The 23,458-nt window shown below is 41.9% G+C and overlaps 1 protein-coding gene and 1 non-coding gene across 3 annotated transcripts; both read left to right on the plus strand.

Annotated features, from left to right (window-relative positions):
* The first annotated feature begins 4,546 nt into the window (after window positions 1-4,546).
* Window positions 4,547-17,799, plus strand: LOC110523753 (proline dehydrogenase 1, mitochondrial). 2 transcript variants are annotated; one of them, XM_021602726.2, is made up of 15 exons: window positions 4,547-4,986; window positions 8,893-9,101; window positions 12,133-12,167; window positions 12,256-12,297; window positions 13,053-13,202; window positions 13,418-13,482; window positions 13,604-13,720; window positions 13,976-14,055; window positions 14,179-14,260; window positions 14,493-14,585; window positions 15,241-15,387; window positions 15,872-16,047; window positions 16,318-16,416; window positions 16,656-16,744; window positions 17,161-17,799. In XM_021602726.2, the coding sequence occupies exons 1-15, from the start codon at window positions 4,636-4,638 to the stop codon at window positions 17,349-17,351; spliced, it is 1,926 nt and encodes a 641-aa protein (XP_021458401.1). In that variant the 5' UTR covers window positions 4,547-4,635; the 3' UTR covers window positions 17,352-17,799. The 2 variants fall into 2 exon arrangements, with proteins under 2 accessions (XP_021458401.1, XP_021458402.1); XM_021602727.2 differs by lacking the exon at window positions 12,256-12,297.
* Window positions 17,800-19,550: 1,751 nt separating this feature from the next.
* trnaa-ugc lies at window positions 19,551-19,624 on the plus strand. Its single transcript has one exon. It is a non-coding gene; the product is annotated as a tRNA-Ala (tRNA).
* Window positions 19,625-23,458: the final 3,834 nt, after the last annotated feature.

Genomic DNA, 23,458 nt, shown 5'->3' on the forward strand with positions numbered 1-23,458 from the left:
AGTCATTTTAAACAATGCCACTTTATATAATGTTTACATACCCTACATTACTCATCTCATATGTATATACTGTACTCTATATCATCTACTGCATCCTGCCTATGCCGTTCGGCCATCACTCAACCATATATTTATATGTACATATTCTTATTAATTACTTTACCCTTGTGTGTGTTTAAGGTAGTTGTTGTGAAATTGTTTGATTACTTGTTAGATATTACTGCATGGTTGGAACTAGAAGCACAAGCATTTCGCTACACTTGTCTTAACATCTGCTAACCATGTGTACAGTGCCTTGCGAAAGTATTCGGCCCCCTTGAATTTTGCAACCTTTTGCCACATTTCAGGCTTCAAACATAAAGATATAAAACTGTATTTTTTTGTGAAGAATGAACAACAAGTGGGACACAATCATGAAGTGGAACAACATTTATTGGATATTTCAAACTTTTTTAACAAATCAAAAACTGAAAAATTGGGCGTGCAAAATTATTCAGCCCCTTTACTTTCAGTGCAGCAAACTCTCTCCAGAAGTTCAGTGAGGATCTCTGAATGATCCAATGTTGACCTAAATGACTAATGATGATAAATACAATCCACCTGTGTGTAATCAAGTCTCCGTATAAATGCACCTGCACTGTGATAGTCTCAGAGGTCCGTTAAAAGCGCAGAGAGCATCATGAAGAACAAGGAACACACCAGGCAGGTCCGAGATACTGTTGTGAAGAAGTTTAAAGCCGGATTTGGATACAAAAAGATTTCCCAAGCTTTAAACATCCCAAGGAGCACTGTGCAAGTGATAATATTGAAATGGAAGGAGTATCAGACCACTGCAAATCTACCAAGATATGGCCGTCCCTCTAAACTTTCAGCTCATACAAGGAGAAGACTGATCAGAGATGCATCCAAGAGGCCCATGATCACTCTGGATGAACTGCAGAGATCTACAGCTGAGGTGGGAGACTCTGTCCATAGGACAACAATCAGTCGAATATTGCACAAATCTGGCCTTTATGGAAGAGTGGCAAGAAGAAAGCCATTTCTTAAAGATATCCATAAAAAGTGGTGTTTAAAGTTTGCCACAAGCCACCTGGGAGACACACCAAACATGTGGAAGAAGGTGCTCTGGTCAGATGAAACCAAAATTGAACTTTTTGGCAACAATGTAAAACGTTATGTTTGGCGTAAAAGCAACACAGCTGAACACACCATCCCCACTGTCAAACATGGTGGTGGCAGCATCATGGTTTGGGCCTGCTTTTCTTCAGCAGGAACAGGGAAGATGGTTAAAATTGATGGGAAGATGGATGGAGCCAAATACAGGACCATTCTGGAAGAAAACCTGATGGAGTCTGCAAAAGACCTGAGACTGGGAAGGAGATTTGTCTTCCAACAAGACAATGATCCAAAAAATAAAGCAAAATCTACAATGGAATGGTTCAAAAATAAACATATCCAGGTGTTAGAATGGCCAAGTCAAAGTCCAGACTTGAATCCAATCGAGAATCTGTGGAAAGAACTGAAAACTGCTGTTCACAAATGCTCTCCATCCAACCTCACTGAGCTCGAGCTGTTTTGCAAGGAGGAATGGGAAAAAATGTCAGTCTCTCGATGTGCAAAACTGATAGAGACATACCCCAAGCGACTTACAGCTGTAATCGCAGCAAAAGGTGGCGCTACAAAGTATTAACTTAAGGGGGCTGAATAACTTTGCACGCCCAATTTTTCCGTTTTTGATTTGTTAAAAAAGTTTGAAATATCCAATAAATGTCGTTCCACTTCATGATTGTGTCCCACTTGTTGTTGATTCTTCACAAAAAAATACAGTTTTATATCTTTATGTTTGAAGCCTGAAATGTGGCAAAAGGTCGCAAAGTTCAAGGGGGCCGAATACTTTCGCAAGGCCAATAACATTTTATTTGATTTGACGTATGACAACTGGTTTGACATTTATTCAGGCCATGTATGCATATGTATTAACTTGGGTGAAGGGTTATCTTTTCAAACAGAAGCTGAATATCAAACCTTTATGACTGCATGGTTGTAAAATTCTGGCTCCCAGACGGTATTAAGGTGTAGGATAAGCTCATTGATTGCTGTATTCCCAGACAGAAGATGCCGCCAGGCAAATACACTAGCACACCTTAACAATAGGCTTAAATTTTCCGCATTGACTGACCTCCATGTCTTAAAGTAATGATGGACTGTCGTTTCACTTTGCTTGTTTGACCTGTTCTTGCCATAATATGGACTTGGTTTTTCACCAAATAGGGCTATCTTTTGTAAACCAACCCTACCTTGTCACGACACAACTGACTGGTTCAAATGCATTAAGAAGGAAAGCAATTCCACAAATTAACTTTTAACAAGGCACACCTGTTAATTTAAATGCATTCCAGGTGACTACCTCATGGTTGGGATAATTCTTTTAATGTATTTATTTCAGCTTTATTTAACCAGGTAGGCAAGTTGAGAACAAGTTCTCATTTACAATTGCGACCTGGCCAAGATAAAACAAAGCAGTTCGACACATACAACAACACAGAGTTACACATGGAGTAAAAAAAACATACAGTCAATAATACAGTAGAAAAGTAAGTCTATATACAATGTGAGCAAATGAGGTGAGATAAGGGAGGTAAAGGCAAAAAAAAGGCCATGGTGGAGAGGTAAATACAATATGGCAAGTACAACACTGGAATGGTAGATTTGCAGTGGAAGAATGTGCAAGGTAGAAATAGAAATAATGGGGAATAAAATAAATAAATAAATAAAAACAGTAGGGGATGGGGTAGTTGTTTGGGCTAAATTATACATGGGCTATGTACAGGTGCAGTAATCTGTGAGCTGCTCTGACAGCTGGTGCTTAAAGCTAGTGAGGGAGATAAGTGTTTCCAGTTTCAGTGATTTTTGTAGTTTGTTCCAGTCATTGGCAGCAGAGAACTGGAAGGAGAGGCGGCCAAATGAGGAATTGGCTTTGGGGGTGACCAGAGAGATATACCTGCTGGAGCGTGTGCTACAGGTGGGTGCTGCTATGGTGACCAGCGAGCTGAGATAAGGGGGGACTTTACCTAGCAGGGTCTTGTAGATGACCTGGAGCCTGTGGGTTTGGCGACGAGTATGAAGAATGCCAAGAGTGTGCAAAGCTGTCATCAAGGCAAAGAGTGGCTACTTTGAAGATTCTCAAATATAAAGCATATTTTAATTTTAACACTTTTTTGGTTACTACATGATTCCATATGTGTTATTTCATAGTTTTGATGTCTTCAATATTATTATACAATGTAGAAAATAGTCTAAATAAAGAAAAACCATTGAATGAGTAGGTGTGTCAAAACTTTTGACTGGTAGTATATATATCCAGACTGGCATTATACTATCGCATCAGGGGCTTAAAACTTCTTCGGGATCAATGGTTCCCCCCAAGTGACGGTTGAGCTAACTTAGGCTAATGTGATTAGCATGAGGTTGTAAGTAACAAGAACATTTCCCAGGACATAGACATACCTGATTTTGGCAAAAAGCTTAAATTCTTGTTAATCTAACTGCATTGTCCAATTTACAAAAGCTATTACAGTGAAAGAATACCATGCTATTTTTTGAAGAGTTATAAACTTGAAAAGTTATTAATAAAACAATTAGGAACATTTGGGCAGTCTTGATACATTTTGAACAGAAATGTAATGGTTCATTGGATCAGTCTAAACTTTGCACATACACCATACCTGCCATCTAGTGGCCAAAATCTAAATTGTGCCTGGGCTGGAATAATACATTAAGGCCTTTCTCTTGCATTTCAAAGATGGTACACATTTTTTTTAAACTGTTGTTTTTTTTCTTTGTATTTTCTTTCACCAGATCTAATGTGTTATATTATCCTACATTAATTTCACATTTCCACAAACTTAAAGGTGTTTCCTTTCAAATGGTATCAATAATATGCATATTCTTGCTTCACTGCCTGAGCTACAGGCAGTTAGATTTGGGTATGTCATTGTAGGCCAATTCTTTTTTTTAAAGGGTCCGGATCCTGTGCAGTCACAAAAACCATAAAGCGCTATGATGAAACTGGCTCTCATGAGGACCCCCACAGAAAAGGAATCCCAGAGTTACCTTTGCTGCAGAGGATAAATTCAATATAGTTAACTGCACGTCAGATTGCAGCCCAAATAATTGCAGACACATCTCAACATCAACTGTTCAGAGGAGACTGGGTGAATCAGGCATTCATGGTTGAATTACTGCAAAGAAACCACTACCAAAGAATGTGTGGGGGTGCTTTGCTGGTGACCCTGTGATTTATTTAGAATTCAAGGCACACTTAACCAACATGGCTACCACAGCATTCTGCAGCTATACGCCATCTCAAGATTTATAATTCAACAACCCAAATGTCACCTTTGATTTGATTGTATTTCTTATGAAGGACATGCTGTCGCCTTATTATTTGCAGAACAGTGGGAAGGGGGAGTTCCTCATAACACCGAGTTCATGCTAAACGCGTCAGAGTAGGCGGTCCTTACCTTATAAACGCTGCGCATGCGCACCAACTGTCAGTCGAACCACGAACTAGAACTGCTATAGCTACGCGCCCTCTAACGCAATATTTTTTATGACTTTAAATACAGCTAACTAATGTCGTACACTAAAGTAATACCAGGTCTAGTCAGGGCAAATTCTGACAACATCAAGAGAATATGCTTGTCTCAGGGGAGATTTCGGTCCACGGTCGCATCTAAGCAACATAAGGAGGTTGAAGGAGGGAAAGAAGAGCAGCAACTTGTTGAGTGCACCGTGGTGAAAGCTGTTCAAGCAGACCTCATCAGCCAAACAAAAAATAACACCGATGCTCAAACACGGAAGATCGCAATCGACTTTGATAATACACACGAAGCGTATAAAAGTAAAGATAACATTGAGCTGCTTAGAAGTCTGTTGGTCTTCAAGCTTTGCACATTCGACTTCCTCGTTGACAAGAACAAGGAGGTAGGGACATTCTTTTGATTAGATTGTTTTTGCTACATTGTGGTTAGTAGTAAATGGTGTGGTTAGTAGAACTATGATACAAGTGATAACATTTCTGACTGTCAAATAGCCATTATTCAAAAACACAAAATGGCATGTTAACAGGGGTCCAGGGAGTCTCGCAGTGAAAAAGCTAAAATTCACTACTTTCATTCAATTGCTTGCTCTGACCACATATTGTAGCTTGCTTTACGCGCGACCCACGTGACTACATAGCGAGCAATACAAGGATGTAGAGAGGCCAAGTACACCTGACTGCAGTGTGCAGTTCTGGGTGGGGCTCATTGTGGACGGAGGCCCACGTTTGACCCCACCCACCGGTGTTTTTTTTTGTCCATTTGAGGTTTGACAGTCACACACTGAATACGAACACACACGTTTGTGCAAGGCGTCGTAAGAAATATTATATAAAGTGGTACCAGCACATATAACACTTTTTGGTTCATGCTATATTTGAGACAAGCTACTGATATTGTTGCAGTGAGCAACATACTTGTTATGTATGTCATGTACTGGTAAAATTGTGTTGACTAATGTTATAACTTTGTAATTATATTATTTAATTGAGCATATATATCAGTTACTACCTGTCCTGATTTATAATGCGATTTACTTTCCTCATGAGAATGGAGACCATATAGGCATACTAACATGTATGAATGTGCTTTGTACACTAAGTTATACCAGCTCCAGTAAAGAGATCAGAGACTCAGGTGACTTCTACGTCATCTTTACTAAACCACATAACACAGTCGCCCTGGGGACTGTTTAAGGGCCTCTGGGTGCTCTTGAGGGGCCACTGGATGCTGATGGTATGTCAGGTGCTTCAGAAACTGTGTTCTGTTGATTATTGTTGCTGTGCAATAGCAACATTGAAAGTGTGTCACATTTCTACAACTGAAGCCACACTTTATGATTGTGAACTCTGGAAGAGAGGAATAATAGTAAAGTAACAAGTTATACAACTTAATTAAATACACTGATGTAACTGAAAAAACAGGGCAAATCAAAAACGTGAACGTCAAATATATTCCAAAAACAAAGAAAGAAATAGTACCTCTGTGCCTCACTGACGCATGACTTTTGATGTGGTTGTTGACCATATATTGTTCAGCCTTATATGTGCAGAAGAGCCAGTGATGAAGTTGACTGCTGCTGCATTTTTTTATTTTGGGAATCTCGCTCTCCAAAAACACACTAACGTGTCTCTATACTAGAGGTCGACCGATTAATCGGAATGGCCGATTAATTAGGGCAGATTTCAAGTTTCCATAACAATCGGAAATCAGTATTTTTGGGCGGCGATTTTTATTTGTATTTTTTTTAATATATTTTTTTTATACCTTTATTTAACTAGGCAAGTCAGTTAAGAACACATTCTTATTTTCAATTACGGCCTAGGAACGGTGGGATAACTGCCTTGTTCAGGGGCAGAACGACAGATTTTCACCTTGTCAGCTCGTGGGATCCAAACTTGCAACCGTACAGTTAACTAGTCCAACGCAATAACGACCTGACTCTCTCTCGTTGCACTCCACAAGGAGACTGACTGCCTGTTACGCGAATGCAGTAAGCCAAGGTAAGTTGCTAGCTAGCATTAAACTTATAAAAAACAATCAATCATAATCACTAATTAACTACACATGGTTGATGATATTACTAGATATTATCTAGCGTGTCCCGCGTTGCATATAATCTGACTGAGCGTACAAGTATCTAAGTATCTGACTGAGCGGTGGTAGGCAGAAGCAGGCGCGTAAACATTCATTCAAACAGCATTTTCGTGCATTTTGCCAGCAGCTCTTAATTGTGCGTCAAGCATTGGGCTGTTTATGACTTCAAGCCTATCAACTCCTGAGATGAGGCTGGTGTAACCGAAGTGAAATGGCTAGCTAGTTAGCGCGCGCTAATAGCATTTCAAACGTCACTCGCTCTGAGCCTTCTAGTAGTTGTTCCCCTTGCTCTGCATGGGTAACGCTGCTTCGAGGGTGGCTGTTGTCGTTGTGTTGCTGGTTCGAGCCCAGTGAGGAGCGAGGAGAGGGACGGAAGCTATACTGTTACACTGGCAATACTATAGTGCCTATAAGAACATCCAATAGTCAAAGGTTAATGAAATACAAATGGTATAGAGGGAAATAGTCCTGTAATTCCTATAATAACTACAACCTAAAACTTCTTACCTGGGAATATTGAAGACTCATGTTAAAAGGAACCACCAGCTTTCATATGTTCTCATGTTCTGAGCAAGGAACTGAAACATTAGCTTTCTTTCATAGCACATATTGCACTTTTACTTTCTTCTCCAACACTTTGCTTTTGCATTATTTAAACCAAATTGAACATGTTTCATTATTTACTTGAGGCTATATATATTGATTTTATTGATGTAGTATATTAAGTTAAAATAAGTGTTCATTCAGTATTGTTGTAATTGTCATTACTACATATACATTTAAAAAATCAGCCGATTTAATTGGCATCGGCTTTTTTGGGCCTCCAATAATCGGTATCGGCATCGCAAAATCATAATTGTAGACCTCCACGAGTCTGGTTCATCCTTGGGAGCAATTTCCAAATGCCTGAAACAATACAAACAAACAATAGTACAAACAATAGTATGCAATTATAAACACCATGGGACCACGCAACCGCCATACCGCTTAGGAAGGAGATGTGTTCTGTCTCCTAGAGATGAACGTACTTTGGTGCGAAAAGTGCAAATCAATCCTAGAACAACAGCAAAAAACCTTGTGGAGATGCTGGAGGTACAAACAGGCACAAAAGTCTCTATATCCATAGTAAAACGAGTCCTATATCGACATAACCTGAAAGGCCGCTCAGCAAGGAAGAAGCCACTGCTCCAAAACTGCCATAAAAAGCCAGACTATGATTTGCAACTGCACATGGAGACAAAGATGGTACTTTTTGGAGAAATGTCCTCTGCTCTGATGAAACAAAAATAGAACTGTTTGGCCATAATGACCATTGTTATGTTAGGAGGAAAATGGGGGAGGCTTGCAAGCCGAAGAACACCATCCCAACCGTGAAGCACGGGGGTGGCAGCATCATGTTGCTTTGCTGCAGGAGGGACTGGTTCACTTCACAAAATAGATGGCATCCTGAGGAGGTAGGAAATTATGTGGATATATTGAAGCAACATCTCAAGACATCAGTCAGGAAATTAAAGCTTGGTCGCAAATGGTTCTTCCAAATGGACAATGACCCCAAGCATACTTCCAAAGTTGTGGCAAAATTGCTTAAGGACAGTAAAGTCAAGGTACTGGAGTGGCCATCGCAAAGCCTTGACCTCAATCCTATAGAAAATGTGTGGGCAGAACTGAAAAAGCGTGTGCGAGCAAGGAGGCCTACAAACCTGACTCAGTTACACCAGCTCTGTCAGGGAGGAATGGTCCAATATTCACCCAACTTATTGTGGGAAGCTTGTGGAAGGCTACCTGAAATGTTTGACCCAAGTTAAACAATTTAAAGGCAATGCTACCAAATACTAATTGTGTATGTCAAATTCTGACCCACTGGGAATGTGATGAAAGAAATAAAAGCTGAAATAAATCTTATTATTATTCTGACATTTAACATTCTTAAAATAAAGTGGTGATCCCAACTGACCCAAGACAGGGTATTTTTACTAGGATTAATTGTTAGTAATTGTGAAAATCTTGTCATCCAGAGTCACATTTATGTATTTTCCAAGCTATAGCTCACAATATTTTAACATACAGCAGGTTTCTAAAGGACCCCCAAAAAAATTGCGATACTGGTATCGTCAATGCCCTACAAATTTTAAGGAACACTACTCGAGCTGGGGAGTTGTGGGTCTAACTCAGTTGATTATTTGCTCTGTCTCAGTTGATGGACCTCAGCAAGAAAGTGTTTGGCAAGCGGCTGTTTGAGAGGCTGATGAAGATGACGTTCTACGGGCAGTTTGTAGCTGGGGAGGACCATAACTCCATCAAGCCTCTGATCCATAAGAACCAGGCTTTTGGCGTGGGGTCAGTCCTGGATTACAGTGTGGAGGAGGACCTGACGCAAGAGGAGGCAGAGAAGAAGGAGATGGAGTAAGTAGTCTCTGTCATCCCTAGTCTATATCTCACAAACCCGGCCTCTATAACTCTAATAAAGAATATAGGGCTCCACACTTCAAACACAAGCTTCAACATTTTAGTTATTGATTAGGAATCATTGATTTATTTATAACTATGTGCTATGGAGTGAGATGCCTATATTACTACCTCAGTGGCTACTATGTAAACATGTTATGCAATTGACCTACGGCAAAATGCCATTGTCAAAATCACCCTATCTTATCCAATACTATTTGGCAAGGTTACGGCATACAGTTCCATATGTTGTACTTTTCTCTGATTTTACTGTAAGTTCTCCCTGCTATGTCTGTCTTTCTCCCTTTGAAACCCACAGCCTTACACATGTTTCATATTCATTAAAACCGGTGTTTACAACATCCCACCATAAAACATTTTTCTTGCGTCACTTTCAGTATCTGACGTTGCCCAGCAATACTCAGACACTATTGGTCAGTTCAGACATACCCCTCTCGCCAGATTTGTTGAGCTGAAGGAGCACATTTATTCCAGTCCCTTTGAGAATGCAGTCACATGAGGTGGATTGAAACAAGCCAGCCTTGTTGGGTAACTTGACGCAGCCTTTCAAAGGAAGCCCAGGGAGTGTTATGTGATGTGTTTTGGAAAGCAGCCCTCTCCTGTTTGGTCAGGGATTTTCTTAGACGGGCTATGCACACATTCAAGCTGAACTAACAATCGGAATACTGAAGCGGGCCCACTGAATGGTTCCAATTAAAGTGTACATTTGAGGAAGGGGCTTGAGTCCAGCAGAAATACATTCAATGTTAACAAATGTTATATTTTGTGTTACAGAAAGATTCAGTGATGCATACCATTTATGCATGCATAGCGCGCATTTCGTCATTAAAAACATGTTGCAGAACACATGTTGTGAACAAAATCCTGCTTTCTCTATCAACTCAACCATAAGGAAATGTCCATATATGACAATATTGGGGTCTACAAATCATTGCAAGTTATGGAACAGATTAGAGAAGGCTGTGTACTAGGTGGCTCAGTATTTTGGGTTACCCATCAGCCAGCTGCCTCCCTCTCCATCTCCCTTGGTTTCTGATGTAAAATAATGATTAGGGAAGGAGTTGCTGCATAGCAATGTCTCAGCAACAGGTCAAAGGTGAGCCAGGGGGTGGGGTGATGGATGGTGGATGGGAATAACAGTGAATGGGTTAGTGATACCATCAAAGACAAACTTGGTAACATTCTGGCCTTGCCTCATAATTGCTGTCAAACTCTTCACATGAGGAGACTAATCTGCACCTTTAGAGCCAAACTTTATGGATGGAATAACGCAAAACATCCTCTCCTCTCGTGTTAATAATTGGATGTACCAAGGTGAAGGATGACTCATATTCACTGGAATTGTTCAGACAAGTAAGGCTTTAACACCCCCTTAACGTGATGATGGTCCGTCCGTACAGGATCAACCTTTTGTGAATTAATCATTGTGGGAGTGTACCAGAGTTCCGGTCAACCTTTTCTTTTTATTAGCATTGGCAAAGGACATGCTTTGAGTTTCAAATGTCAAATTTCCATTGAGATTGTAGAGTTCAGCCTGTGCAATTATTTATCCCCAGATAACATTTAGTGATGTTGCAAAAAGTAGATAGCTACATATCACAATATTTTTTGGGGACAATATTATATACACTGAGTATACAAAACATTTTTCCATGACATAGACTAACCAGGTGAATCCAGGTGAAAGCTATGATCCCTTATTGATGTCACTTGTTAAATCCACTTAAATCAGTGTAGATGAAGGGGAGAAGACGAGTTAAAGAAGGATTTAATGATTTAAGCCTCGAGACAATTCAGACATGGATTGTGTATATGTGCCTTTCAGAGGGTGAATGGGCAAGACAAATATTTAAGTGCCTTTGAACAGGGTTTGGTAGTAGGTGTCCTGACAAATTGAGGCTCTTCTGGGGTCAAAGGGGGTGTAACTCAATATTAGGAAGGTGTTCCTAATGTTTTGTATACTCAGTGTAGGTATTTAACTCCAAGTATCGATTGTGGAAAAATAAATAATACAAATAACATGTGTTACTGTAGGTAGAGCTTGTCGGATCTACTTGCGCCAAAACTCCAATATTTTTCATCCTGTAGCTTGTTCTCCATCTTCTTTTTAAACAGTGAGCCAACATTTTTTCAGCACTTTCATTTCCCTGACTGATCAAAGAGCATGAGAAAACAGGTTTTCTTGTTCCTCTGCAGCAGACATATAGTGAGCCATATGCTAGGGACAGCAAATCACGGTATCGAATGGCAATACATATAGAATTGTGAGAATCGCAATACATATTGTATCGGCACCTAAAGTATCGCGATCGTATCGTGAGGTCCCTGGCAATTCCCAGCCCTAATAACATTGAGCAACGCAGCCACTGAGACAACAAATAGCTCAAGGAGATCAATTCAGTAATGTGCTAATGAGCGCTCAATATCCTTCATTTTATTCAAGCTTGGGTTTTAGAGTGGTGGATCTAGACTGGATTAACCTAGGCCATGTGTGATGCACTGAGGTTTTGAAACAGCCCCCCTTGTGACTCACAGTCAGCACTCTGTTATCAGAAGTCCACAACAGCACAAGGGATCAAATAGCAGGACATTTGTACTTCTACCTAACGTTAGGCCCCCTGTGCTGCCAAGCGTACCATTTATAGCACTGTCAACATATTGGCACACACACTGGATAGGTTGTAAAACGCCGTGCTCAAACTGATATTAACAGCTCCTGCATGGGGAGCCTGTCACACGACGTGATAATCTTTAGCGCATGACCTTCAGTTATGAAATTCAAACTCCTAATGCATTTGAAAACCTCATCTTACACCTTATCTACGTACTTCAACATGATGTCCAACATCTTATATGGTACTAAACACCTGAACACATTTACAGTTATCATTTGCTGTTATAGTAGAGGTGGCAGACCAGCATTGATATTAGACCTAATAGTGTTAATTTGATGTTTCATCTGTTTCAGCTCCTGTGTGTCTGAAGCTGAGAAAGAAAGTCCAGGTGTGTATTTGCTGGCGAAATGTCAAAAGTTGTCATTTACAGTACTTTATGATGGACTTGTTTTTAATGTGTACTTAATTTGTTGCAGTGCCAGCTGGAGAACACTTTGTAATGCAGGAACATGACTACAGTAAATGTTACTACTTGACAGACTTTTTTATTTATTTCTGGTGCATCAAGCAATCTGGTTGGTGGATGTGGGGGGAGTGAAAGCAGCGGGCGTCACGTTGCCAGAATGTCTGTTACTTCAGCCGTGTGTCTGAATGCTAACCTCCTGGGTCTATGCCAGCGGTCATTTAAGGGTTGATATAGGACTCTTATAGCAGGTGACATGAGAGTTTGCATGGTTGAGGCAAGTGGTTTCATCTGGATTTACTCTGGAGGCTAGGAGAGGGGTTAAAAAGGGCAGATATGCATGTTAAGTTAGGGAGAAGCTGAAACCCTGGTTCATGTCATGTGTTGCATGTTTTGGGGCCCTGGACTTAAATGTATGTAACTCTCCCCCCGTGTATTTTTTCTGAGAGGCACTAGATATCTAAACATCTATTTTCTTTGACTTCTTTTGACGAATTGTCCACATTTCCAAAAATGGGATGGTATGCGTATGAGTCAGTGAAAAGAAGCACAGTCCTGCTCATGCATGTGTTTATGCTGATATATGCTAAGACTGATGTCACTGTTGCCACACGTTCTAAAGAAAAAGATCTTCAGGTATCTGTGCCAAATTAGGCCCGCGGTAGATGATTTAGGCGACGGTGGTGTGGGTCATTCCTATTGACACTAGGCTACTCCGGTCCTTTTCTCCCAGTGGCCGGTGTGACTACTCTAGTCTAGAAGAAAGTCTGGTCTCCTAGATAGACGTCTCATGTTGTCTTCTGACTGTAGGCGTTGACCACCGTGAGAAGAAGTACAAGGCCCACCGTCAGTTTGGGGACCGTCGTGGGGGCGTGGTCAGTGCCAGGACCTACTTCTATGCTGACGAGGCCAAGTGTGATGCCCAGATGGAGACCTTCCTGAACTGCATCAAAGCATCAGGCGAGCACACAATAAAAATGCAGTGACTGCATCAATTCATGCTATTTTTCTAAACGTCTTTGAAAGGTCAACCTAACAATCCTTGAAAGGTCAAACTCATTGCAGATGTTCTTCTATCATGCTTCTTATGATCTGTTTATCAATGGTGTTGTTGCTGCACTAAATATTATGTTGCTGCACTAAATATTATGTTGTATCTTCATTATTCCTCTCAGGGGGGGCCTCTGTAGATGGATTTTCTGCCGTTAAGATGACTGCCCTGGGCCGCCCACAGTTTCTGGTGTGTAAGACACTGGCTGTTAGACGCCCCTTTTTAGCCCTTGATTTAACATTGGCAGTGATCGTGACAGTCCAGATTTATTTGTATAAAATGGTGCCCTTTCTGCTTCTCCCCTCTCCAGCTCCAGTTCTCAGAGGTGCTGGTGAAATGGAGGAGGTTCTTCAACCTCCTAGCAGCACAGCAGGGGAAGTCTGGCATGGATGCACTGGAGCAGAAACTGGAACTGGAACAGCTGAAGGTGCGTATCGCCTGGAGCAACACTCACAGTAGAGATGTGACTGCGGTCAAGCAGATTCCCAGCTTAAAAAGCAGATTCCCAGCTACTGAAAAGACTCCCTAGCGCTAACAGACTTTATTTCTGTGACAGCCTGTATGGTTTCTTTGAGACAAAAACACCTGTGGGGGAAAAAATGCTAGTAATTCCTTCTATCCTTAATGTTTCATCAGTATTAGGCTAGTTATTGAAATTATAAAAAAATGTTGTTTCCCGTAGGAGAGTTTGACTAAGCTGGGTGTTGGAAATAAAGACGACATTGAGAACTGGTTTACTGGAGAGAAACTGGGCTCATCAGGGTAAGAGATTAAACTCACCTGGAATGCATCATGAGCACAAAGTCTATCTACTATAAAATGGAAAGGATGTGTGTATAGGACTGGACTTGACTTTGAATCTGCCATTTTCATCATGTTCTCCAGAACAATAGACCTCCTGGACTGGAATAGCTTGATCAACGACAGAACAAAGATCTCAAACTTGCTCGTCATTCCCAACGTTGAGGTGAGCTAGCCACATATTACACATTTACATACATTTACATACATATCCTTACAATATTTAACATGCAGCCAATGCTATCCACCTGAATTTGTTTGTACACAGAAACTCGAAGCACAAGTCCATCCATCCATGCAGAGTGTACATACATTATATGCATGCATACATTAATGCATTTTGTAGTTCAAGTCAAAGTTTACTCTTAATGAAATGTGCGTTTCCGCTGGTCTTCTAGAATGGTCAGCTGGAGCCTCTGTTGAGGAAGTTCACTGTTGAAGAGGAGAAACAGATGAAGAGGATGCTGCAGAGAGTGGATGTTCTGGCAAAGGTAATGCGATTCTAGAGTTCAGTATAGGGCACTGTTGCCAAACATGGTTTTACAATTCAACCGTTGGTTAACGACCGGATATTGACCCAGCTGTTCACATATGAATTGGATCATGGGATGCAGTTAATCTCACATTTTACGAGAAACCTCAGTGAGCAGGCCAGGCCGTACGTTAGTTTATTGGAAATAAACCTTTTGTCAATAGTTTTGTTTGTCAGATTTACTAACTTCAAAAAAGAATAACGCAACTTCAGAAATGTCGTCATTGTTGGGAAAGGTTTCAGCCCCCTCTGTTTGAATTATAATTGCCCTCCTCCAATAGGAGCAAGAGTCTACTTCTATGACGTGTTGTATCCAGAGTCTGTTTGCTCTGAAGTGAGTCTCTATAGATAAAAGTAATAGCTTGGTCCCTAGATATTACGTTATCATGGCTGTACTAAAGGCAACAGTAGATGGCAGTGGCCAAGTGCCTCCAAATGCTCAGCAACAGAAAAGAAGGCATAACATGACCACTGAAATGTTTCAAGTGATCCAGACAAATGGCTTCACTTTTGTGTTGAAGTAAAGCACCATTTGTATCCCAGGAGGTACCTAGGGTTAAAGCTGACTATCAGTGGAGGTTAACACAAGGCTGTTGTTGCTTTTCATATCCCAGCATGCAGTGGACAATGGGGTGAGGCTGATGGTGGACGCTGAGCAGACATACTTTCAGCCGGCCATCAGCAGACTGACCCTGGAGATGCAGAGGATCTTCAACAGAGAGAAGCCCATCATCTTTAATACCTACCAGTGCTACCTCAAGGTGAGTCCTTGACACTGTCCTCAACCCCCCTCCCATCTCTGGTTGTTGTTCATCTTCATGTGGAAACATGTTCCTTGCATTTTTGTCAAGCTCCGGACTGTTGGGACTACATGTACAATCTCATAGATTATGTAGCGTCGGGAGGCCATCTGTCTGTGTATGGACTTGTCATGCCCCTAGGAATAGAGGAAAACAGATTTCATAAGCCCTTTCATAGTTAACCCATAAAAGCCTTCCATATTTAACCTATAAAAGACCAACCTACTATATAAACCTTTTAAACCTGCTATATCCATGTTTATGCTGCATCTTTGTAGTTTTATGATAAGGTGTGTACACATAAATCTGATATGAACATATTAAACAAAAATAACATGACTGTGTTCCTCATTTACCCTTTATAAGAGATGTAATGGACACTCGGGTGATTTGTGTTGTTAACCGTAGCGTTATATAATTGTGTGACCTATTATGACTTCTACAGGAAGCGTATGACAATGTGTCTGTGGACGTGGAGCTGTCCCGGCGTGAGGGCTGGTACTTTGGGGCCAAGCTGGTTCGCGGCGCCTACATGTACCAGGAGAGGAGCAGAGCGGAGGAAATCGGTTATGAGGACCCCATCAACCCAGATTACGAGGCCACCAATAGAATGTACCACAAGTAAGGCCCATAAATGTGCTCCGGTGTGAAGTTGCCCCTAGGTACAGATCTAGGATCAGCTTCCCACCCCCAATTTTAACCTTAACCATTAGTGTGGAAAATGCTAAACTGACCTAAGATCAACTTCACCCTACTCCCAGTGGTGTTCTGTGTGACTTTAGTAACTTGGTATTTACTTGTTTGAATAGGGATATGCATTATGTGATGAAGTCATTATATCAGATCACTGGATTAGCTGAAGTTCATTGTCTCTTCCCTGATCCTCTGAAGGTGTTTAGAGTTTGTGTTGGAGGAGATCGACCACAACAGAAAGGCTAATGTCATGGTGGCGTCACACAACGAGGACACTGTCAAATTCACCCTGGGAAAGTAAGGCCAGCCTCTGGGCTTTATTCAATCAAGAGGCAGTTAGACTCGTTTAGGGTAGGACGTGCATCAGCTAGTGAATTCGCACATACATGTTGTTACACAAAACACCAAAACAATAGTGACACAACTTCATAGAAAGCAAATGTATTATATAAATGCTTATGTCAGTGAGGTGATGTTTATTATTGAGCAGTGTTATGTTTTTGAATATTTGCAACCCGTCTGTGTTGTTTTGGCAGGATGAACGAGATGGGTCTGTCCCCCACTGAGAAAAAGGTCTATTTTGGACAGCTGCTCGGCATGTGTGACCAGATAAGCTTCCCTCTAGGTACAATAATATCAACACGGTACTGTAGATTGTTGCTGTATAGTCAATGGGTTTATTGGAGATTAAGATTTATTGATTGGCATTTTGGTTAGGAATCTTCTGAGAGAAATCTTCAGAGTTCTTGAAGGCAAGCCTCCTTTAGGCCTCCATACCACAGACTCAACTATAGATGACTGCGAAACAAACAACGTCAGGATCTCACTCAGTCACCTTATACCATACCATAGTTCTCCTTACACATTTGGTTGTTATATATAATATTGCTTTCTATTGTTTTGCAAAATTAGTTTAGAAACTAAAACGTTTAGACAAAAATAACTAATGTTTTTTGTGCACGGGTGAAACATATTGCCTGTTGTTGTAGCTTCTCCAGTCACGTAACATGTTTCACACTCCCTCTCCGTCTCTGAGAATAGGCCAGGCTGGATTCCCAGTGTACAAGTACGTCCCCTACGGCCCAGTCAACGAGGTCATCCCCTACCTGTCTCGCCGTGCCCTGGAGAACAGGGGCTTCATGAAGGGATCCCAGAGGGAGCGCAGCCTGTTGTGGAAGGAGCTCAAACGTAGGCTGCTCAACGGACAGATCCTCTACAAGCCTGTGTACTGACTGAGCTGACTGACTGGCACACCAGCACTCTGCCCCTTTAAAACATTCCAGTGTCTTAACTGAACCTGCCCTGGTCACAATGGAGGAACCCAAACTGCCACTTAATTGGAATTTTCACATAGTCATGCACTGATGTCAATGGGAGACTAAAGTGAAAATTTGACTTCCAGTAAGTGGAAGTTAGGGTTTACCCCTCTGGCTTTAGAATGTACTGTAGGTAGGTGTGTCTAGTACTGAGATATTATCCTAATGCCAAGTGTCCCTCTACCTTCCTTTTGCTCTATTTATTGCTGTTGAAAGTGTCCTTATTATATACCATGATCCTTATCCACTGCTTTTGTCATGGTTTAGTGGCTTACAGTGGCTTGCGAAAGTATTCAACCCCTTGGCATTTTTCCTATTTTGTTGCCTTATAACCTGGAATTAAAATACATTTTTTGGGGGTGGGTTTGTATCATTTGATTTACACAACATGCCTACCACTTTGAAGATGCAACATTTTTTTTCTTGTGAAACAAACAAGAAATATGACCAAAAAATGTAACACTTGATCGTGCATAACTATTCACCCCCCCCAAAGTCAATACTTTTTAGAGCCACCTTTTGCAGCAATTAGAGGTTGAAGTCTCTTGGGGTATGTCTCTATAAGCTTGGCACATCTAGCCACTGGGATTTTTGCCCATTCTTCAAGGCAAAACTGCTCCAGCTCCTTCAAGTTGGATGGGTTCCGCTGGTGTACAGCAATCTTTAAGTTACCACAGATTCTCAATTGGATTGAGGTCTGGGCTTTGACTAGGCCATTCCAAGACATTTAAATGTTTCCCTTTAAACCACTAAGTGTTGCTTTATCGGTATGCTTAGGGTCATTGTCCTGCTGGAAGGTGAACCTATGTCCCAGTCTCAAATCTCTTGAAGACTGAAACAGGTTTCCCTTAAGAATTTCCCTGTATTTAGCGCCATCCATTCTTCAATTCTGACCAATTTCCCATTCCTACTGATGGAGAAAAAAAACACATCATGATGCTGCCACCACCATGCTTCACTGTGGGGATGGTGTTCTCGGGGCGATGAGGTGTTGGGTTTGATTCAGACATAGTGTTTTCCTTGATGACCAAAAAGCTAAATTTTAGTCTCATCTAACCAGAGTACCTTATATTTGTTTGTGGAGTCTCCCACGTGCCTTTTGGCGAACACCAAACCTGTTTTCTTATTTTTTTTCTTCAAGCAATGGCTTTTCTGGACACTCTTCTGTAAAGCCCAGCTCCGTGGAGTGTACGGCTTAAAGTGGTCCTATGGACAGATACTCTAATCTCAGCTGTGGAGCTTTGCAGCTCCTTCAGTGTTATCTTTGGTCTCTTTTTTGCCTCTCTGATTAATGCCCTCCTTGCTTGGATTTTTGGTGGGCGGCCCTCTCTTGGCAGGTTTGTTGTGGCGCCATATTCTTTCAATTTTTTTATAATGGATTTAATGGTGCTCCGTGGGATGTTCAAAGTTTTGGATATCTTTTTATAACTCAACCCTGATCTGTACTTCTCTATGACTTTGTCCCTGACCTGTTTGGAGAGCTCCTTGGTCTTCATGGTGCTTGCTTAGTGGTGTTGCAGACTCTGGGGCCTTTCAAAACAGGTGTGTATGTGTATATATATATATATATATATATATATATATATATATATATATATATATATATACTGAGATCATGTGACACTTAGCTTGCACACAGGTGGACTTTATTTAAATTATGTTACTTCTGAAGGTAATTGGTTGCACCAGATCTTATTTAGGGTCTTTATAGCAAAGGGGGTGAATACATATGCATGCACCACTTTTCCATTTTTAATGTGTTTTTTATTTTTTTTTATTTAAAAAAACATTTTTTTTTAAATGCTATTTTGTGTATGTCCATTACATGAAATCCAAATAAAAATCAATTTAGATCACAGGTTGTAATGCAACAAAATAGAAAAAATGCCTAGGGGGTGAATACTTTTGCAAGGCACTGTATTCGGTGGTATTTTTTCTGTAAATAACTTATTGAGTGGTTGTATTAAACTGTATTTGACTATAGATTTTGTCTGGATTTATTTAGGCTCCTCTTTAATGTGTCCATTGTCTTTGTTTCATTTCATGTTCAGAAACAGTTTTGTCAAAATAGAGTTGCCTGTTTAGAGATTCTCTGGTACTTACAGTATGTACATGGTCCTGTGTGGCTCAGTTGGTAGAGCATGGCGCTTGCAACGCCAGGGTTGTGGGTTTGATTCCTACGGAGGACAAGTATGACAAATGTTTCCACTCACAACTGTAAGTTGCTCTGGATAGGAGTGTCTGCCAAATTACGTAAATGTATCATTTTTAGCCAGTAGTTCTGAAAGTAGAGCACACAAGTTAATAGTGGTCCCTGAAAATTGTATACTACATCAGATACAGTGCATTCTCGGACCCCTTTTCCACATTTTGTTACGTTACAGCCTTATTCTATTTCCAAAACGTTTTGGGACACTAAAGTCCATGGAGAATAAGAGCACCTCCTCCCAGCTGCCCGCCGCACTGAGGCTAGGAAACACTGTCATCACTGATTAAATCCACGATAATCGAGAATTTCGATAAGCATTTCTCTACGGCTGGCCATGCATTCCACCTGGCTACCCCAACCCTGGCCAACAGCTCTGCACCCCCCGCAGCAACTGGCCCAAATCAGCTGGGCTAGACGATCTGGACCATCTCTTCCTAAAATTATCCACCACCATTGTTGCAACCCCTATTGCTAGTTTGTTCAACCTCTCTTTCATATCGTCTGAGATTAACCCTAACCAACAATTTTGAATCCCACCGTACCGTTTCCGCTGTGTAATCCAGTTTCCGAGCTGGTCATGGGTGCACCTCAGCAACCTTCAAGGTCTGAAACGATATCATAACCGCCATCAATAAAAGACAGCACTGTGCCCCCATCTTCATCGACCTGGCCAAGGCTTTCGACTGTCAATCACTGTATTCTTATCGGCAGACTCAACAGCCTTGGTTTCTCTAATGACTGCCTCGCCTGGTTCACCAACTACTTCTCAGATAGAGTTCAGTGTGTCAAATCGAAGGGCCTGTTGTCCCGACCTCTGGCAGTCTCTATGGGGGTGCCACAGGGTTCAATTCTCGGGCTGACTCTTTTCTCTGTTTCTATCAATGATGTCGATCTTGCTGCGGGTGATTCTTTGATCCACCTCTACGCATACGACACCATTCTGTATACATCTGGGCCTTCTTTGGACACTGTTAACAAACCTCCAAACGACCTTCAATGCCATACAACGCTCCTTCCGTGGCCTCCAACTGCTCTTAAATGCTAGTAAAACAAAATGCATGCTCTTCAACTGATCGCTGCACGCACCTGCCCGACGAGCATCACTTCTCTGAACGGTTCTGACTTAGAATATGTTTACAACTATAAATACCTAGGTATCTGGCTAGACTATAAACTCTCCTTCCAGAGTCACATCAAGCATCTCCAATCCAAAATGAAATCTAGAATCGGCTTCCTATTTCGCAACAAGGCCTCCTTCACTCATACTGCCAAACATGCCCTCGTAAAACTGACTATCCTACCGATCCTTGACGATCCTTGACAAATTGGCTGCAGTCTATCACAGTACCATCTGTTTTGTCACCAGATCCCCATATACTACCCACCACTGCGACCTGTATGATCTCATTGGCTGGTCCTCGCTACATATTCGTCGCCAAACCCACTGGCTCCAGGTCATCTATAAGTCTTTGCTAGGTAAAGCTCCGCCTTATCTCAGCTCACTGGTCACCATAGCAACACCCACCTGTAGCACGTGCTCCAGCAGCTATATTTCACTGGTCATCCCCAAAGCCAACACCTCCTTTGGCCGCCTTTCCTTCCAGTTCTCTGCTGCCAATGACGGGAACAAATTGCAAAAATCACTGAAGTTGGAGGCTTATATCTCCCTCTCTAACTTTAAGCATCAGCTGTCAGAGCAGCTTACCGATCGCTGCAGCTGTACACATCCCATCTGTAAATAGCCTATCCAACCAACTACCTACCTCATCCCATATTTGTTTTTGTTTTTCTGTTCTTTTTTGCACACTGGTATTTCAAATCAAATCAAATTTATTTATATAGCCCTTCGTACATCAGCTGATATCTCAAAGTGCTGTACAGAAACCCAGCCTAAAACCCCAAACAGCAAGCAATGCAGGTGTAGAAGCACGGTGGCTAGGAAAAACTCCCTAGAAAGGCCAAAACCTAGGAAGAAACCTAGAGAGGAACCAGGCTATGTGGGGTGGCCAGTCCTCTTCTGGCTGTGCCGGGTGGAGATTATAACAGAACATGGCCAAGATGTTCAAATGTTCATAAATGACCAGCATGGTCGAATAATAATAAGGCAGAACAGTTGAAACTGGAGCAGCAGCACAGCCAGGTGGACTGGGGACAGCAAGGAGTCATCATGTCAGGTAGTCCTGGGGCATGGTCCTAGGGCTCAGGTCCTCCGAGAGAGAGAAAGAGAGAAGGAGAGAATTAGAGAACGCACACTTAGATTCACACAGGACACCGAATAGGACAGGAGAAGTACTTCAGATATAACAAACTGACCCTAGCCCCCCGACACATAAACTACTGCAGCATAAATACTGGAGGCTGAGACAGGAGGGGTCAGGAGACACTGTGGCCCACTCCGAGGACACCCCCGGACAGGGCCAAACAGGAAGGATATAACCCCACCCACTTTGCCAAAGCACAGCCCCCACACCACTAGAGGGATATCTTCAACCACCAACTTACCATCCTGAGACAAGGCTGAGTATAGCCCACAAAGACCTCCGCCACGGCACAACCCAAGGGGGGGGGGCGCCAACCCAGACAGGATGACCACATCAGTGACTCAACCCACTCAGGTGACGCACCCCCTCCCGGGACGGCATGAGAGAGCCCCAGTAAAGCCAGTGACTCAGCCCCTGTAATAGGGCTAGAGGCAGAGAATCCCAGTGGAAAGAGGGGAACCGGCCAGGCAGAGACAGCAAGGGCGGTTCGTTGCTCCAGAGCCTTTCCGTTCACCCTCCCACTCCTGGGCCAGACTACACTCAATCATATGACCCACTGAAGAGATGAGTCTTCAGTAGAGACTTAAAGGTTGAGACCGAGTTTGCGTCTCTGACATGGGTAGGCAGACCGTTCCATAAAAATGGAGCTCTATAGGAAAAAGCCCTGCCTCCAGCTGTTTGCTTAAAAATTCTAGGGACAATTAGGAGGCCTGCGTCTTGTGACCGTAGCGTACGTGTAGGTATGTACGGCAGGACCAAATCAGAGAGATAGGTAGGAGCAAGCCCATGTAATGCTTTGTAGGTTAGCAGTAAAACCTTGAAATCAGCCCTTGCTTTGACAGGAAGCCAGTGTAGAGAGGCTAGCACTGGAGTAATATGATCAAGTTTATTTAGTGCTTTATCCGGGTAGCCGGAAAGTAGAGCATTGCAGTCTAACCTGGAAGTGACAAAAGCATGGATTAATTTTTCTGCATCATTTTTGGACAGAAAGTTTCTGATTTTTGCAATGTTACGTAGATGGAAAAATGCTGTCCTTGAAATGGTCTTGATATGTTCTTCAAAAGAGAGATCAGGGTCCAGAGTAACGCCGAGGTCCTTCACAGTTTTATTTGAGACGACTGTACAACCATTAAGATTAATTGTCAGATTCAACAGAAGATCTCTTTGTTTCTTGGGACCTAGAACAAGCATCTCTGTTTTGTCCGAGTTTAAAAGTAGAAAGTTTGCAGCCATCCACTTCCTTATGTCTGAAACACATTCTTCTAGCAAGGGCAATTTTGGGGCTTCACCATGTTTAATTGAAATGTACAGCTGTGTGTCATCCGCATAGCAGTGAAAGTTAACATTATGTTTTCGAATAACATCCCCAAGAGGTAAAATATATAGTGAAAACAATAGTGGTCCTAAAACGGAACCTTGAGGAACACCGAAATTTACAGTTGATTTGTCAGAGGACAAACCATTCACAGAGACAAACTGATATCTTTCCGACAGATAAGATCTAAACCAGGCCAGAACTTGTCCGTGTAGACCAATTTGGGTTTCCAATCTCT

This window comes from Oncorhynchus mykiss, chromosome 5, assembly GCF_013265735.2.
Source record: "Oncorhynchus mykiss isolate Arlee chromosome 5, USDA_OmykA_1.1, whole genome shotgun sequence".
NCBI lineage: Eukaryota > Metazoa > Chordata > Actinopteri > Salmoniformes > Salmonidae > Oncorhynchus > Oncorhynchus mykiss.

Excerpts from the sequence above, each read along its gene's own strand:
- LOC110523753 (XM_021602726.2), top strand. The coding sequence starts at position 4,636 with ATGTCGTACACTAAAGTAATACCAGGTCTAGTCAGGGCAAATTCTGAC. Across the intron at positions 13,203-13,417 it reads GAACTGCATCAAAGCATCAG|GGGGGGCCTCTGTAGATGGA; the intron begins GCGAGCACACAA and ends TATTCCTCTCAG. Across the intron at positions 16,048-16,317 it reads ACCAATAGAATGTACCACAA|GTGTTTAGAGTTTGTGTTGG; the intron begins GTAAGGCCCATA and ends GATCCTCTGAAG.